General features: G+C 34.1%; 1 protein-coding gene across 4 annotated transcripts in view; it reads left to right on the forward strand.

Annotated features, from left to right (window-relative positions):
* The window catches only part of PAN3 (poly(A) specific ribonuclease subunit PAN3), a 74,477-nt gene that overhangs the window by 24,659 nt on the left and 30,742 nt on the right, over positions 1 to 19,076 (forward strand). For 3 of the 4 annotated variants that reach the window (XM_058186377.1, XM_058186376.1, XM_058186379.1), the window contains exons 4-5: positions 11 to 81; positions 7,806 to 7,967. In XM_058186377.1, the coding sequence (XP_058042360.1) occupies positions 11 to 81; positions 7,806 to 7,967 (233 nt within the window). The remainder of the gene's footprint in view (positions 1 to 10; positions 82 to 7,805; positions 7,968 to 19,076) is intronic. The other variant, XM_058186378.1, reaches the window with a different exon arrangement.

Below are 19,076 nucleotides of genomic sequence, written 5' to 3' on the forward strand. Positions count from 1 at the left end.
TGTTTTGCAGATCCTCTTACTTCACCTAGTTCATCCTTGTTTAATGATTTTGCTGCCCTCAGCTTATCTCAAAGAAGAAAAGTAAGTATCACCAAACATTATAATTTCTGTATCCAAATAATAAAATTTTTGTATATGAATAGTGTTTGAATATTGATTATTATTAATAGTAACATATTAAGCACATTTGTGAACTTTATATTGTAACAATAATAGTGTTACAATATAAAGTTCACAAATGTGCTTAATATGCTACTATTAATAAGTTATTTAATAATGACCCAAACAAGTTTCCTTCACTTTATGTACCATCTCTTGTAAAGATTCAGTATGAATTTTAATACTGTAATATTATCAGTGGTTAGTGTTAAACAAGTATTTCAGTTAAGAAATTGTTACTTTTTAATCTAAAGCGAACTTATTCAGAGTGTCTCTGGATCTTGTTGTACCCATGCACAGTCTATTCAGCAATTTCCATACTTCCCAGCTTTCTCCAGACAAGGTGCCAGCTCCTCTGTTGGTCCTATCGAGTGTTGGTTCTTTGAAGCTTTCCATAGTTCATTCTGCTTTCAAATTGTTTTGAAACAATTCCATCGACCCAAGGCAGCTTTTCTTAGATTGCAATCTCTGATGAGCTGGTTGTAGGCCATAGAGAGAGTATTGTCTAGAAGTAGATGATTTAAGCCCTCTCTGTATGCTGCTGCTTCTCTGTAAACAGCAGACAGGGCAATACCATCTAGGTGGTAGATCTTATCTAGAGGGATAGGTTTAAGACATCCAGTAATAATTCTGCTAGCTTCATTCAGAGCAATTTCTACTTTCCCAGTGTGTGCTGATTTATATCAGATTCAGCAAGCATATATTCACTTGCTGAAGAACAAAGAGCTAGAGCTGCTATCTTAAGGAACCTTGGTTTGGCACCCCACTAGTTTATCTCTTTCATTTCTTTATCAGAATTATTAGGAAGATAAATATTCCTGGATGTTCTTCCTGCTATCTAAATTATTGAATTTTTGAATGTTACTTGGGACAAAATATCTTTAACTTGTTTCACTGGAGGCATCCATTCCACCGATCAATTATTCCTTAGTACGAGATTGGTACTCTCCTTGATTCATTTCCATCTGTTATTTTTTATCCTGCCTTCAGGTGCTTTGACCGCCTCTTCTTTGTGGCAGCCCCTTAACTATTGGAAGTCTGCTAGCAGGTCATCCTTAGTCCTTCTTTTCTTCAACATCAAATTTCAAAGTCAGCAATATTTTTACTGTTTTGCTTCTTTGAAACCCGATTTTTGCTTCCACAGAGTGCCACAGGGAATAACATGGCTTGTACAATTCTGATATTTGTAGATATAGACATAATAATGGCATGTGAATATTTTTTTCCAAGGTTTTTACCAAGGTTTTACTTGGTAGTTTAGACTACCAAATGCTAGTCTGTAGCATTCCTTGACTGCTTGTTCTTTTGCTGTTTATATTCACTGCTAAATCTATCTACTGCTTCAGTTTCTTCATTGTCTAAGGCTGGTTGGGTACTTTGCTATCATTAATTTGTGTTTAATTTTAATCCTACTTTTGGGTTCTTTGACTTTTAGTACTAGGGCTTCCAGATCCTTTGTATTTTGTTATATTTTTAAAAAAGCATTCATATAGTATTCCAATCTACAAAAACTCTGCTTGGTATACAAGAATAGAACGTACCATTAAAATGTTTATATAGTCATAAATTAAATAGCTACTTTCATATCTTTTCTATAGGTTAAATGCCTACTAAAATAAATAGGTTTTAGTGCCTTATAAACAGTTAAGAGGGATGGGGCCAGACATCAGGGAATAATTTTTTATCTAGAGCAGATGTAGTGTTAGGTTTGGAAGTCAAGCAATCAGGTCAACAGATGTAGGAACTTCTGTTTTAATACTTACAATTGGCGCTGCTTTCTCTAAACTGATAAGTGTGCTTTTGATCCTTCTAAAGAATTTTTTTGCCTCTTGGAACAAACAGTCCTCAATCCTTCTAATAAGTTGAGAATTGAAGATTCAGGAGAATGAACAGTACTTCTATCTCATTTACAACAGATGAAAATAACGAGTGGCTAATTAAAAAAATCTCAGTTTGCCAAAGGTCATAACAGCAGTTTTACACCTTCAGTATAGTGCATGATTATAAATGATCTTCAGTGTTAGGATACTATATTAAGGGACTTTTTAAGAGTATTTCCACTTCTTCACAATGATAATGATATTCAAACCCTCAATATTAGTCTTTTGTGCCCATAGACTCAACACATCCAGTCTACATCCTGATTTCAGAATATATGGGCTTCTTTCGAAAGGAAGAGTGTGTGTGTTTCTCCAGTTTCATTAATTAACAGAATAATGGCCAAAACAAGAACAGCGCTATTGTATCATCTTAACATTCTGCTGACAAGGCTAATCATAGTTCATCTTATTATTTCTTCTTATCCGGTCACTTTCACAAATCCCAAAACTCGGCAAAATTAGAATTTCATATTCAGATCATCCAAAATTTTATTTATTATTTGATAAGAGCATTGCCTTGCCTTTTTCCCTATCTCTGTTTTATTACTCCCCTTCCATAATTTTGATATCATTTTTTTAGAGCGATCAAAAATAAGCAATGTACTCTTTAGCACCTATATTATAATGGAAGGAAATACTATTATAAAAGTTAATTGTAACAGATACATGTCTGCACTAGCATAGAATCCATATATGTGAATTTTCAGATGATCTCTTTAAAAAAAGCATGGTTAACAACAAGATATAAATGCAAACCAAAAAAAAAAAAAAGCATTCTGCTATTCTACAAAATTTATTTTGAAAATTGTTCTGTAAAATTTTCCAGTGTTTATTATATTTTAAATACAATATCAGTGTGTCTTGTCCATTTGCAACTTTAACATATCTGTAATCTGTTTGGCAAATAATTAAAATATGGATAAATCTGGACATCAGTTGGGTTACTGAATTCTAACAGAAATTGAATTTCTAGTTCAGTCTGAACCTTCAGTTATAATACTTACAATTGGCGCTGCTTTCTCTAAACTGATAAGTGTGCTTTTGATCCTTCTAAAGAATTTTTTTGCCTCTTGGAACAAACAGTCCTCAATCCTTCTAATAAGTTGAGAATTGAAGATTCAGGAGAATGAACAGTACTTCTATCTCATTTACAACAGATGAAAATAACGAGTGGCTAATTAAAAAAATCTCAGTTTGCCAAAGGTCATAACAGCAGTTTTACACCTTCAGTATAGTGCATGATTATAAATGATCTTCAGTGTTAGGATACTATATTAAGGGACTTTTTAAGAGTATTTCCACTTCTTCACAATGATAATGATATTCAAACCCTCAATATTAGTCTTTTGTGCCCATAGACTCAACACATCCAGTCTACATCCTGATTTCAGAATATATGGGCTTCTTTCGAAAGGAAGAGTGTGTGTGTTCTCAGTTTCATTAATTAACAGAATAATGGCCAAAACAAGAACAGCGCTATTGTATCATCTTAACATTCTGCTGACAAGGCTAATCATAGTTCATCTTATTATTTCTTCTTATCCGGTCACTTTCACAAATCCCAAAACTCGGCAAAATTACAATTTCATATTCAGATCATCCAAAATTTTATTTATTATTTGATAAGAGCATTGCCTTGCCTTTTTCCCTATCTCTGTTTTATTACTCCCCTTCCATAATTTTGATATCATTTTTTTAGAGCGATCAAAAATAAGCAATGTACTCTTTAGCACCTATATTATAATGGAAGGAAATACTATTATAAAAGTTAATTGTAACAGATACATGTCTGCACTAGCATAGAATCCATATATGTGAATTTTCAGATGATCTCTTTAAAAAAAGCATGGTTAACAACAAGATATAAATGCAAACCAAAAAAAAAAAAAAGCATTCTGCTATTCTACAAAATTTATTTTGAAAATTGTTCTGTAAAATTTTCCAGTGTTTATTATATTTAAATACAATATCAGTGTGTCTTGTCCATTTGCAACTTTAACATATCTGTAATCTGTTTGGCAAATAATTAAAATATGGATAAATCTGGACATCAGTTGGGTTACTGAATTCTAACAGAAATTGAATTTCTAGTTCAGTCTGAACCTTCAGTTATAATTTAGGCAAATGATTGTGTTGTGAAAAGACAAACATAATTCAACAGTTACTAATAGAATTTTCTCAATAATAAGCAGCCTAGACAATTATGCTTTCATATTAGCTTGCTCTGATGGATTGTATTCTTTTTTTTAATAAAAACACTGCAGATTTGAAAAACTGAAGAACAGCTATTTATGTCATTCAATTATGTACTTTTTCCTATATGGAATTGCTTGTTCAAGGTACACCTTAGGTTTTAAGTTGATGAATGAGTGGTTGAAAGAAAAAATAAATGGGAAGGTTATATTTTTATGCTTCTCTCCATTTGTAGCTTTAGAAGAAACATAGTATAGGACAGTCAGTTATAAACCATCCTTTTCTTTATGATATAAAACAAAATTTCATTAAGAACTGCCTGATTGAGAATATATTTTAAGTAAAACTAATCTTGAAGAACAATTTTTTGTTTTCTTTATCATAGGCAGATATTTCCACAAATAAGATTGAATCTACAAATTTAATATGAATAGAGTTTTCAACTTCTACATATAGGAAAGCTTAACTTAAAATGCATATCCTTTAAATCCGATGCTATCGTTGATATGCTTTAATGCATTGTGATATAAATTTAATGCATTGTGATATAAATTGTTGCAGTTGAATTGAATTTTACACATAATCCAAAGTTTTATACTTGAACCTTATTCACGTGCTCACAAATTAATAAAATAAAGTGAAATTTTATATCATATATATGGTAATTTTTTATTCTTTAAGTTAGGGACAATCTATGCCTATTTTAATGAACAGTCAGATTTAAACTCTTTTCTTTCAGTTGAAATTATTACATATTTACTTCGCAAGTCTTAAATATAATCTAATGATAATGTGAGTATGAGTATTGCTCATACACAAGGTGTTTTAATTTTTGTTAGATTTTTTTTAAAAAAAACTTGTTGCTCACTGTCCAGTATCAGATGTTGATTAAGAAGCCAATATCAATAAATACTATGGTGATAACTTTTCTGAAATTCTTCCTAATATTCTAAAATGAAGTCTGTGATATCAGAATTAAACTAACTTTTGTGCCTAGAATGACCCAACATGCTTAACTTCTGTAATAAGATTAATATGGAATTGCTAAGTACTCTTTAATATATTCATAGTTTTTAATATAAGACTAAATTTTGCCATATATAATGTATAGGGATGATGTAAGTAAATAATTATCATTACTTAAATCATAGAACATGCACTGTTATGGGGTACAAAATAGAAAGATGCTTTGTATTTCGCCATTCTTTATTTTGAGAACTGGAAATCTTCCACTTTTATTCTTTATCATGAATTATTCATGCATTCTTGACATATTTTCCAATTATTAGCTGTTAAAAATTGTACATTTGGATTCACAAAAGCCATGGTATCCCTTTTGTTATAATCAGAGTGCAGTACTGACTGCAAGGCTATAGCAGAGACAAATTTAATAAATACATATAGGATCTGATATACTGCATTATGCATTAATATGTTTGGAGGCATTTTGTGTATATGAGTCTGTGTGCATCTACATGGACGGATATACAATAATGGAAGGGTTTTTAGAGAAAAAACCTTTGGGCTTTAATCCCTTTGTTTTATGCGTGAATGAATTTGAACCCCACAATATTTATTTTTTCTAAATAACCATAGGATGGATGTATACAGCTTTACTGAGTAAAGCCGATAAAGAAGTGGATAAACTGAAGTTGCTCCTGGTCTTTTTCCTATCCAGAAGAATCTTAAAGAAAATGAAGCATCATTTATTTAGGGCTTGTCTGTATTTCAAATATGAGTAGTCTCTCTGAAGTTACATCAATGAGCGAGGAATGATCAAAAAGCACCTGGGTCCTTGCTTAGATGAATACGGAATTTCTCTGGTGCGATAAATGTTTGTGGGTATTATATGAATGGGTAATATAGACAGTTTGAAGTTCACAGTTTATTTATTTTTTCTAAATAACCATAGGATGGATGTATACAGCTTTACTGAGTAAAGCCAATAAAGAAGTGGATAAACTGAAGTTGCTCCTGGTCTTTTTCCTATCCAGAAGAATCTTAAAGAAAATGAAGCATCATTTATTTAGGGCTTGTCTGTATTTCAAATATGAGTAGTCTCTCTGAAGTTACATCAATGAGCGAGGAATGATCAAAAAGCACCTGGGTCCTTGCTTAGATGAATACGGAATTTCTCTGGTGCGATAAATGTTTGTGGGTATTATATGAATGGGTAATATAGACAGTTTGAAGTTCACAGTTTATTTATTTATTTTTTAATTCAAGCTATTTTTCCTTGTACTAAGGATTTAGAATCTCGGTAACTTCATTAATTGAGTTTATTTGTGCAACAGAATTGTTTGAGATCTCACACTTGTCTGTTAAGAAGGGAGTGGACCTGAATCTCTTTTCAAACTAATACAATAAACTAATAAACCATTATTTTTTATTTTATTAGTAGCGGTGGAATCTTTGTATCAGTCCTTCTCTAGTATTTTTACATTCAGTTGATTTTAGTTTGATGATTTCTTTTGATTTCTATTCTAGCAATATGTTCTAGCAATTTATGCTATTACATTATAGAGAGCCAGAATTAAGATTAAGGAGGTACCATGAAACTACATCTAGCCCTTTGTATTATGCCATTTTGCAATTTCTTTTCATTTAGACTAGGCTCTCCATGATTTAATCTTCAATTACTTTTATGTTACTATATGCTGTGTAAGCCTTAGCATTACTCGACAGAAGACCTGCATTTTATTGCACAAACATCTAGATTTGGTTCTAAAGAAAGGTATGCTATAAATATATTTTTTACTCTTTATTCTTTTTGTTGGATTATCCCTACTTTTTTGTAAAATAATGTTTATATGGTTTAGGATTAGAATTGACTAACTGAATATTACAGTTGAAATTGAAATTGAAAATTCAAGCTTTATTAATCCTGGCTAATTTTTTTAGAAGTATGATGATTTTATGATTGACACTTTTAGATTAGTTTATTAGTTACCAGAATGTTATCTGCTAGCAGAAATCAATGTAATAAGATATCGTGTGAATTTTAGAATTGATTGAAAGCTACACTTGCAAAATGGACAATTCTGTACTTTTAAAAAAAGTTTATCCATGGACTTTCAAATTTCAAATGTCTTTAAATCGTTACAGAATGTAAAGTTGTTTTATTTGAATGCCTATTTATTTGAATGCCTATTTTCAATTCTGGAACTTTCAGGATTTCATAATTTTTTAAAAATTCATTATCCTGGTTAAAAGACTGTGAAAAGCAAAGCATGTAGGGTTGCTAATAATGATATTTTATTTTGTAAGAATATTATGAAAAGGAAGCTCCACTTCTTTGAATTAGGCCTTGCAAATGATACATCCTGAATATATTTGCTTGGAATTCAATAAATCTTACGTTGAGTAGATATATATTGGATTATGCCACAGGTTGTTCAGTTTTTGCTTATACTTGCCCTGTGATCTTTCTTTTATAAGTCATAGCAGTTAATATGGAAGCAAACCATCTTAGAAATTTTACTTGCAAATTGTTTCCTATTCCACCAATCAAACCAAAGATATCTATCTAAGGGATACTGGGAGTGCCCTGGTTTTTTTCCTTCTTTTCCATAGCCAAGAAAGTATCGACTGGGGATGCTGGAAGAGAGGATAGTTCCGGTGGGATCAAAGGCACGGAAATCAAAGAACACTATTGGCTGCTTGGCTGACAGGTGTAAAACAGGAGTACCCATCAATATGGTTTGGTGGAACAGAGTCACAGAAAACAATTTACAGGTAAAATTACTTTTTCCTAGTCACTTTAATTAATTTGGGGTATTCTTTTATTTTTGAAAGATGCTGAAGTCAGGTACATGCAGTAGGATTGAAATTTGATCAAAGCCTTCACATATAAACGAATAAATACGAATGAGTTAATGTCTCAGCTAATGTCTCTTAGTTTGAATGGTAAGAATAGTATAATTTAAAAACTCATAGTAGTCACATGCTATTTTTTTAAAAAATAGAGGATATTCTAGTGAAAATAATTTAGAAAAAATGTTAATAAAACAATGTTAATATACTGTTTATTTTAGATGTCCTTGTCTGGCTTATAGTGAGGAGAAGCCAGAATCCCTGGTAGGTGTAACATGGTATAGGTTATTCATTGACACCCTTTGTTTCTTTGCTGTCTCCAATCATTAGTAGCTAAACTATAATAGAACTCAGTAAATTATACAGATTACCTCCTTCATAACTACTAATACAATGGTTAATAAGTTATAATACTCTAAAATATTTTTTTTTTAAATCAAGCCTTTAGAAAAGAGAAATCATGCAAAATGCCAATATCACAATAACAAGTATAGAGAAACAAATACTCTTCAAATTTAATATTCTGTTTCAGTTTTGTCTTAGTATAATAGATTTATAGGGATGTGCAAAACTCACCTATTCAGGACTGGTATGATTTCTCTAAAATGTTTAGTTCCTGGGCTAGTTGGATTTTCATGTCTGCTTTGCTTTCAGTAACTTTTACTGCACTAATAATAGTGCTAATAAAAGAAAAAAAATCTTTGAGATGTTCTGCTCTTAGTAGCCTTTCCAGATCATAGTCTTCCTGAGGTAAAAGCAACAAAATGTATAATAATATACTTGTAAGTTAATGCATGAGAGTCTAGATAGGTATTCTGCTGCTGCAGAAGCAGAATCATAAGAATCAGGGTGGTGAAGTGGTTAGAATGCAGTACTGCAGGCTAACTTACCCCTCACTTCAGGAGTTCGATTCTGACCAGCTCAAGGTTGACTCAGCCTTCCATCCCTCCAAGGTCAGTAAAATGAGGACCCAGATTGTTGGGGGAAATGCTGACTCTGTAAACTGCTTGGAGAGGGCTGTAAAGCACTGTGAAGTGGTATATAAGTCTCAGTGCAGCAGAACAAAAAAAGTATGAATTTGCCACTAATGTAAAAACACAAACTATGAATACAGCATTGTACAAAATTAGTATGTAAATTAGAAGTTCAATGATAGTAGTCTGCATTACTTTTTTAGTATTATTTTATGTAGCAATTACAATTGCAAAAGGTTGCATTTTGTGCCTAGAGAAGTACTACTAATGTACTGGAGAAGTTAATGTTTCAGAAAAGCAGTTATATTATTTTGCATCTTAAAAAGAGAGAGATTTTTGAGGGATTTGGAAAGACCTTAAGAATCTTAGTTTCAATTTGATATTTCAATATTTGCTTCAAACAGAAGAGGTGGAATAGCAGAATGTCAGAATAGTTGAGAACTCAGTGACTAAATAAATTACTCTGAATTATTTTCACTGTAATAATTTCTTCAGATGAGTTGGTAGATTTGTCCTCTTGAATCTAGAACATTTCATAGCCTTAGCTTTGGAAGATGCAAACTATTTGTCATATATTTTATAATATAACAATATATTATATTGTTCACCATATAAGAACAATAATATAACAATAGCACATGTCATATATGTTCTATTGTTATAGCACATAACAATATCACCATTAACTTATTTATCACTCAGGGGAAGGCAAAATTGTACTTTGGTTTTGGATAGATCTTGCAGCTTTTTTTATAGTTCAAGAGGAAACTTTAATATGGACTGTTGCTTAATGAGGGTGTGATAAATTTTGTTGTTGTTCCTTAATGATTTGACCTATATACACTCTCTTTTCAGTTCGAGAAGTTAAGCCTGTATTCAGTAGATAATGCTGGATGGTTTTGGTTTGTAAATGTTAACTGGTCTATAACTTTGTTATTCAGTAAGCAAAAATGGCTTTCTATTTGTCTTACCACATTTCTTACTTTTCTGATACAGTTCTCAGTTCATAGAATCTGTTCTGCATGTGCAAGGACGAGTTGCTCTAAGACTTCAAATGATTGTACAGGGAAAAAATCAGCCCACTGCATCCCCAAATGTGTTTTTTCCAAAAGGCAGCTGGACTTTCTTGGTTTTTTCTTTAAATTTTTTTTTTTGCTTTTCTTCCAGAGAACTGAAGAAGCTTATTGGATGAGGAGCAAACATTTTCAAAGAAAAAAAAAAGTTCAGTTCCCTTTTGGAAAAAGTACCTTTAGAACAATCATGACTAGGATGATTGAGAATCTCCATAGACATTTAGCCCACAGAAGGTTATCCTTTTTTTCCTGTCAGGGAGTCAAGTTATCTTTTTTATACATGGATGTGGGCTTGCAATGTTGTATTTCAGTATAATAATACTCTTTCATTCATTGCTTAATAGAATGTGGAAAAATACAATAGCCAAACTGTGATGTATTTGTTTTAGAGAAATTAAATGTTAACATTTCTGTTTCTCACCTTTGCAGAAGACGCTCAAAAGGCTATATACATAGCTCAGAGTGGCACACCCTCCCCTCAATAATAGCCCAGTGAGATATATCAAGTTGAAGGGAGGTAACTGGTCCAACATGACTTGGGGAATCTCACTAATGGATAGCTGTTCTTATGTGAAACTGCCCTTTATGAGTTTCAGGTTACAATTTCAACAAATTTCATCCACTACACATGCTTGTTAGAGGACATGAAATTATTTGAAAAGAGCCAGGTTACCCCCTGATTTTTCCCTTAACAAATATTTAAATGGTTTGCTAAAATAGTGCCCTTGGTTTCTGGACCAGAGGAATTAAAAAAAAAAAAGCCCACAGTCTTTTTCTTTTAAACATTGTTATTTTCTCTTTCTGTCAATACAATTTGAAAGAGAGAGAACAATGTTTAAAGAAATTAATCAATTGATAACCGATGTAATTATTATATTATTATTAAGAATTAGCTTATTGATCAACTGAGGTATTTCGTTATAGTTCAAACTGGTTTGATAGTTTCAATGGTAAAATTATTGAATATAATTTTAATATAATAGCAGAAACAATGTAAAATAGTTGCAAATTTTTTAAAAATTCTAAAATCCGGCTTCTGTTTGCATAAGGGCATAATAAATAATCCAGATTCCTTCAAGACTCCCTTTTTTTCCACTCAAAGAATCATGTATACTTACTATTGTTATAGTATTCCATATGAAAAAGGAGAATTCAAAAGTCTATATGAAGAGAAAAATTCTGTTCTTATATTTTGTCTATAATTAAATGCTGTTTAAGGAAGTAGTAGGATTAATGTGCTGTACTGTAAAATAAAATCTGTAATATGCAAAGGAGGAATAGGTTTTGCCTGAATAACAAAAATATATAGCATGCAAATATTAGTCACTGGTTAGTTAGTATTGCAGATGGGGATAACAATGGACATGAGGAGGAGGCAAGCATACCAGCAGAGGAAGGGGGTTTGATTTATGTGAAAGAAAAAGAATGTGTTTCAGTTAGCCAGATGAATTTTAATGTTACACAAAGGCATGCTAATTTTACACATCTAGAGGCATTTTAAGGAAGGATGTTTGTGACTGGATGTGTATAATCTTCCCCTCTGCAAGTTTAGAATATTTAAGAATGCTTTATTGGCCAAGTGTCACTGGACACACAAGGAGTTTTTCTCCTGTGTATAAGCTCTCAGTGTACATACAAACAACAAAGTATTATAATCATAGGATACCAATAGGAAAATGTAGTAGAAAAGATGAGAAGGATAATAGTAAAACAACCTTACTACATGGGTAAATAGACACAGACAGAAGACAGTACTGTGGTAATTAGGTAATCAGCGGAATGATGGCATGAAGAAAAAAAACTGTCTCCGCGTTTAGTTGTGTTGGCATGCAATGTGCTATAATGGCGTCCTGAGGGGAGGAGTTGAAACAGTTTATGCCCATGATGTGAGGGATATGTAGATATTTTCTCAGCCCTCTTTCTGGCTCGTGTAGTATATAGGTCCTTAACGGAAGGCAGGCTGGTTGCAATTGGTTTTTTTCTGCAGTTAACAACTATACATTAAAGTCTATACGTGTCCTGTTCATTTGCTGTACCAAACCAAGACATAGTTATAGAAATATAAATGACAGACTCAACAATTTCTCTGTAGAACTGTATCAACAACTCCTTGGGCAGTCTGAACTTTCTGAATTGATACAGGAAGAACATTCTTTGTTGTGCCTTTTTAATTATGGTTCTAATGTTAGGTGTCCATTTCAAATCCTGGATTATTATAGAATCCAGAAATTTGACGATCTCTACTATTGGTACTGTATTGTCTAATACAGTAAGAGGTACTAGAATAGGAGGGCTCCTTCTAAAATCTACTTTCAACTCTACAGTTTTAAGTGTGTTCAGCTCTAGGTTGTTCCGCCTGCAGTACAAGGGCAATTGTTGTTCAACCTTCCATTTTGAATGATGCAAACTCATCACTGTCTCAAATGAGACCAATGACTGTTGTATCACCTGCAAACTTCACTACTTTAACAGAGGAATCCTTATATGCAGTCATTGGGATAGATGGAAAAGAGTAATGGAGAGAGCATACAGTCCTGGTGGGACCCTGTGCTAAATGAACGGGTATTCAATCTGATTTTATCTAGCTTCATTTGCTGCTTTCTATCTGTCAGAAATTTTATAATCCACCTACAAGTGTGGATAGACATAGCTGAGTCAGTTTAGAGTGAAGAATTTCTGGATGCCAAGCTGAAGTCTACAAACAGGACCTTTGCATAGGTCTTTTGGGGTTCAAGATGTTGTAAGATGTAGTACAGTGCCATAACAACAGCATCATCTACCAGTCTATTTGCACAGTAGGCAAACTGCAAGGTGTCTAGCAGTGGATCTGTGCTGATTTTCAGGTGGGCCAGCACTAACCTTTCCAAGATTTTCATAACTACAGATGTCAGAGCAACCAGTGTCTAATGGGCCTGCAGTGTAAGTTTATTAAAGACTAAGGTCTACAGTGCATATTATTGAAAGATTGAAAGCTTATGGCATTGGAAAATAAGCCTGTCTCTCTTCTTCCCATTTTTATGAAAGTATGCTATTCAATTATTATGATCTTTTTGATTTCTTTATATGGTAGAAAAGGGTGGCAAGTAAACTGCACCTAATTTAATATATAAAGAAACAAAAGTACAGTTCTGAGAGTCATAAGAAAAGCAAAAGATGAAAACTAAAGCAATCGAAAACTAAAAGAGTTATAAGTGCATGTAACATAGATGTCTGTATGGGTAAGACTAACAGCCCTGCTATCAAGCAAAACCAAGCATTTAACAGTGAGTGCCATACCATGTGCACTAAACCAACAGGTGGCAAGAAAGTAGGGGCAGTCAACACAGGTTATATAGACAGTAAACACAAGGTCAATCCAAATGGACTCAAATGTCTATACACCAATGCACAGAGTATGAGGAATAAACAGGGTGAATTAGAAATTCAAGTAAATGAGGGCAGATATGATATTGTTGCCATTACGGAAACTTGGTGGGATGAAACTGACAAATGGAACATACAGCTAGAGGGATATAAATTATTTAAAAGAAATAGACCAAATAAAAGAGGAGGTGGAGTTGCACTATATATAAGAAATAACTACATCTCTACAGAAATAGAGCACAACAATGATGAAAATCATCTTGAATGTATTTGGGTCAATATAAAAGGGGTGAAAAACGATATTGCCATAGGTCTATACTATAGGCCACCCAACCAAACAGAGGAAGTAGATGAACTTTTTGCTAGTCAGCTAACTAAGGTATGTAGGAAGCACATCACAGTAGTAATGGGGGATTTTAACTACCCTGACATCAACTGGGAAACAAACTCTGCACCAAGTGGAAGATCCAACAGGTTCCTAACAAACCTAGCAGACAACTTTGTTTCCCAAAAAATAGAGAAGACAACAAGGGGATCAGCCATATTGGACTTAATTCTCACTAACAGAGATGAAATGAGAGAAGGTGTTGAAGCTACAGGAACCTTGAGGGCAAGTGACCACACAGTATTGGAATTCGACATTAAGCAAATACAAGTAGTAGAACAAAGTCAAACTAGAGTCTTGGACTTTAAGAGAGCTAATTTCAATAAACTTAGAGAGAGCTTGAGAAGGATTCAATGGATGAGAATCCTCAGAGGGAAAACAACTCAAGAAGCTTGGGAAATTTTGAAAAGTGAGATTATAAAAGCGCAGTCTAGCACAATACCAATGAAGAAGAAAAATAATAGATCTCAAAAGAAACCAGCATGGATGCATAAAGAACTATCTGACAAATTGAAAGACAAAAAGGACACGTATAAAAAGTGGAAAGAGGGACAAATAACTAAGGCAGAATATCAGCAAATAGCCCGAGCCTGTAAAGATGAAGTGAGGAAAGCTAAGGCTCACAATGAACAAAGGCTAGCGACAAAAGTAAACAATAACCAAAAAAGCTTCTTCCAACATGTTAAAAACAAGAAAAAAGTCAAGAAAACGATTGGCCCATTGCTGGGAGAAAGTGGCAAGAAGATGACAAGCAACAGAGAGAAAGCAGATCTACTTAACGCATTTTTTGCATCTGTCTTTACATAAAAGGAAAAACAATCCAACCTATCAAAACAGCACTACAAAAACAGATTAGAAACACAAGTTAAAATAGGGAAGAAAATGGTAAGTGAACACCTGTCTACCCTAGACGAGTTCAAATCACCAGGACCGGATGGATTACACCCAAGGTTCTGAAGGAACTGGCAGACGGATCTCAGAACCACTGAACTATATCTTTCAAAGATCCTGGAGCACAGGGAGCTGCCAGAGGACTGGAAAAGAGCTGATGTAGTTCCCATCTTCAAAAAAGGAAAAAAAACAGACCCAGGAAACTACAGACCTATCAGCCTGACCTCAATACCGGGGAAGATTCTAGAAAAGATAATCAAGCAACGAATCACCAAACACCTAGAAGCAAACAAAGTAATAACCAAAAGCCAACATGGGTTTGTCAAAAACAGATCATGCCAGACTAATCTTATCGCATTCTTTGACAAAATGACAAAATTAGTAGACCAGAGGAATGCTGTTGATATAATTTACTTGGACTTCAGTAAAGCATTTGATAAAGTAGACCATAACCTACTACTAGATAAAGTAGAAAAATGTGGGTTAGACAGCACCACCACCAGATGGATTCGTAACTGGCTGACCAACCGCACTCAACGTGTAGTCCTCAACGGAACTACATCCACATGTAGTTCGAGTCACTCACACACTCGTTACCTCTCGCTTGGATTATTGTAATGCTCTCTACATGGGGCTCCCCTTGAGGTGCACTCAAAGGCTTCACTAGTCCAGAATGCAGCTGCGCGGGTGATAGAGGGAGTGTCGCGTACCTCCCATGTAACACCTCTCCTGCGCAGACTGCACTGGCTCCCTGTGGCTTTTCGGGTGCACTTTAAGGTTTTGGTTATGACCTTTAAAGCGCTCCATGGCTTAGGGCCTGGGTACTTACGGGACCGCCTACTGTTACCATATGCCTCCCACCGACCCGTACGCTCTCACAGAGAGGGACTTCTCAGGGTGCCGTCCGCCAAGCAATGTTGGCTGGCGGCCCCCAGGGGAAGGTCCTTCTCTGTGGGGGCTCCCACACTCTGGAACGAACTTCCCCCAGGTTTACGCCAAATACCTGACCTTCGGACCTTTCGCCGCGAACTGAAGACACATCTTTTTATTTGCGCGGGGCTGGGTTAACTTTTATGGATTTTATAGTTATTATTAATTTTAAACGGGGTTTTAGTTTTTATATATTTTTAAATTTTTAGGCAAATTATAATAAGTTTTTTAATTTTACATTTTATATATAGTGTCTTGTTTGTTTTTATTTGCCTGTACACCGCCCTGAGTCCTTCGGGAGAAGGGCGGTATAAAAATCAAATAAATGAAAAATGAAATGAAAATGGAGGGAAGTATGCAGTGGAGTACCCCAAGGCTCTGTTTTAGGCCCAGTACTCTTCAACATCTTCATCAATGACTTGGACGAGGGGATAGATGGGGAACTCATCAAATTTGCAGATGACACCAAGCTGGCAGGAATAGCCAACACTCCAGAAGATAGGCTCAAATTACAGAAAGATCTTGACAAACTTGAACATTGGGCGCTATCTAACAAAATGAAATTCAACAGTGAAAAAAGTAAGATTCTACATTTAGGCAAAAAAACCAAAATGCACCAGTACCGTATATGTGGTACCTTGCTCAATAGTAGTACCTGTGAGAGGGATCTTGGAGTCCTAGTGGATAACCATTTAGATATGAGCCAGCAGTGTGCAGCAGCTGCTAAAAAAGCCAACACAGTTCTGGGCTGCATAAACAGAGGGATAAAATCAAGATCACGTGAAGTGTTAGTGCCACTTTATAATGCCTTGGTAAGGCCACACTTGAAATATTACATCCAGTTTTGGTCTCCACGATGTAAAAAAGATGTTGAGACTCTAGAAAGAGTGCAGAGCAACAAATATGATTAGAGGACTGGAGGCTAAAACATATGAAGAACGGTTGCAGGAACTGGGTATGTCTAGTTTAATAAAAAGAAGGACTAGGGGAGACATGATAGCTGTGTTCCAATATCTCAGGGGTTGCCACAAAGAAGAGGGAGTCGGGCTGTTCTCCAAAGCACCTGAGGGTAGAACAAGAAGCAATGGGTGGAAACTGATCAAAGAAAGAAGCAACTTAGAACTAAGGAGAAATTTCCTGACAGTTAGAACACTTAATAAGTGGAACGACTTGCCTGCAGAAGTTGTGAATGCTACAACACTGGAAATTTTTAAGAAAATGTTGGATAACCATCTGACTGAGATGGTGTAGGGTTCCTGCCTAGGCAGGGGGTTGGACTAGAAGGCCTCCAAGGTCCCTTCCAACTCTGTTGTTATGTTATGTTATGAAAAAGCTCTTTTTTTGTTATTACAATATACTTGTGCCTTAACTATTCTGGAAAATGAGATGTAAATCACTATGTGAATAACTTTAATCAATCTGCCTTCTCTTAATATATTCTGTTCAGGACTATATTATGCTTAATATTTTGTTCATAAAGTCAGGAAAGTTTTATAAATGAGATGTAAGTTGGGTCTTGATTACGTTTGTTTGTTGCTATCTTATTTTATCATATTTTCCATGTTTCATATTTGAGCTGTTTTCATTACTGCATATTAAAAGGTAGATTTTTATCCATTTACCCTTTTATTTTTCACATTTTTGTTCAAGATTAGCAATTGTTTCCAAGATTTGTCGTATTTGAAAATAACAATTGCTTGTGTCATGATACTTCATTAAAACTAAATATGATGGTTTCCAGTTTCTTGATAGGGAAAATATATTGTGTCATCTTGTTGTGTCAAAATGTTAGGGATGAAAAATATTGTATTTGGATAATTTTTTTGTAAAAATGCTGTGTTTATTTAGGAAAAGACACAAAGCCAACATACCTACAAAGGTGAATGATACATATAAAGATACAGAGTAAACTATTAGTCTTGTAAAAGTTTAATTAATTAACTAATTAATTCAAATTATATGCTGCCCATCTCACTGATAAAGTGACTCTGTAATGCTCAAGAAGTGGTTGTAATAACTGTTGCAATAGAATAGACTAGACTAGACTAGACTAGACTAGACTAGACTAGACTAGACTAGACTAGAATAGAATAGAATAGAATAGAATAGAATTTTTATTGGCCAAGTGTGATTGGACACACAAGGAATTTGTCTTGGTGCATATGCTCTCAGTGTACATAAATGAAAAGATACGTTCATCATTGTTCATTTACAACACAAATGATGATCAATATATCAATATATTGGTTCAATATAATTGGTTCAATATAAGGATTGCCGGCAACAAAGTTACAGTCATGCAGTCATAAGTGGAAAGAGATTGGTGACGGGAACGATGAGAAGATTAGTAGTAGTGCAGATTTAGCAAATAGTTTGACAGTGTTGAGGGAATTATTTGTTTAGCAGAGTGAGGGCCTTCGGGAAAAAAACTGTTCTTGTGTCTAGTTGTTCTGGTGTGCAGTAAATACTGTGCAATAAATACTGTGTCTTGTAGAGTATGGCACAATAAAATGCTATAACATTTCAGATCTGACAAGATTTTTCTAAACATTATTAAGAAAAGTAGACAGATATTAATTTGTATTTAACAGACAGGAACTCTGGTGGGAGTGATTTTTTTTTTTTTTTTGGTTTTTACTCAGTCAGCTCTTAAGTCATAGTACTGTGAAAACACATTGCATTTTGAGTTAGGTTTGGTTATAGAAAAAAGGGAGCAAAGCCTAAAAATGAGTTTTGAGAGATAAATAAAGTTGGGATACTTTGGAAGGCAGATAGTTTATTATTGGTTAGTGACTTCAGGCGAGTATAACTATGATCTTAAAAATGTCTGAACAGGTGTACATGTTAATTAAAGAACTTCACCACATTTATCCATTATTTTAAATGTATAGGTTTTCAAATTGAGGACAACTTTATTGGGTAGGAAGAGAACAGCTAAAGACATTTAAGGGTAGTGTTGATGAAAATAACCCTAGGGTAATTATGATCAAATCTATATATCTTTTGAAAGGTATCCTATTTATTTCTTGCCCATCCCTATCTTCAATGAAATTATTAGCTTTATTCATAAGGGCCTCGCACAAATTCATGTATGCAGTTGCAGTATCACAAGATTTCAGACTATCACAGTGCTTCACACTCCTCATCTCAAAGGCCTCCATTATTGTGACTTTTTCTGCACTTTATTAAATTGTGTTACTTCTCAGCAGTGTGGTAGCTTTTTGGCTATTTTGTTATTTAAGTTTCCTTGGTTTTATTTGACGTGAAGATAACTACAGTTTTTAATAGTAATAATAATTAGACAACCCTTGACCTGTTGGTTCATCAGACCTATTTCTTTACCTAAACCAGGGGTCAGCAACCTGTGGATCTGGAGCCATATGTGGCTCTTTCACCCCTCTGCTGCAGCTCCCTG

Source organism: Ahaetulla prasina, chromosome 5 (genome assembly GCF_028640845.1).
Source record: "Ahaetulla prasina isolate Xishuangbanna chromosome 5, ASM2864084v1, whole genome shotgun sequence".
Classification (NCBI taxonomy): Eukaryota; Metazoa; Chordata; class Lepidosauria; order Squamata; family Colubridae; genus Ahaetulla; species Ahaetulla prasina.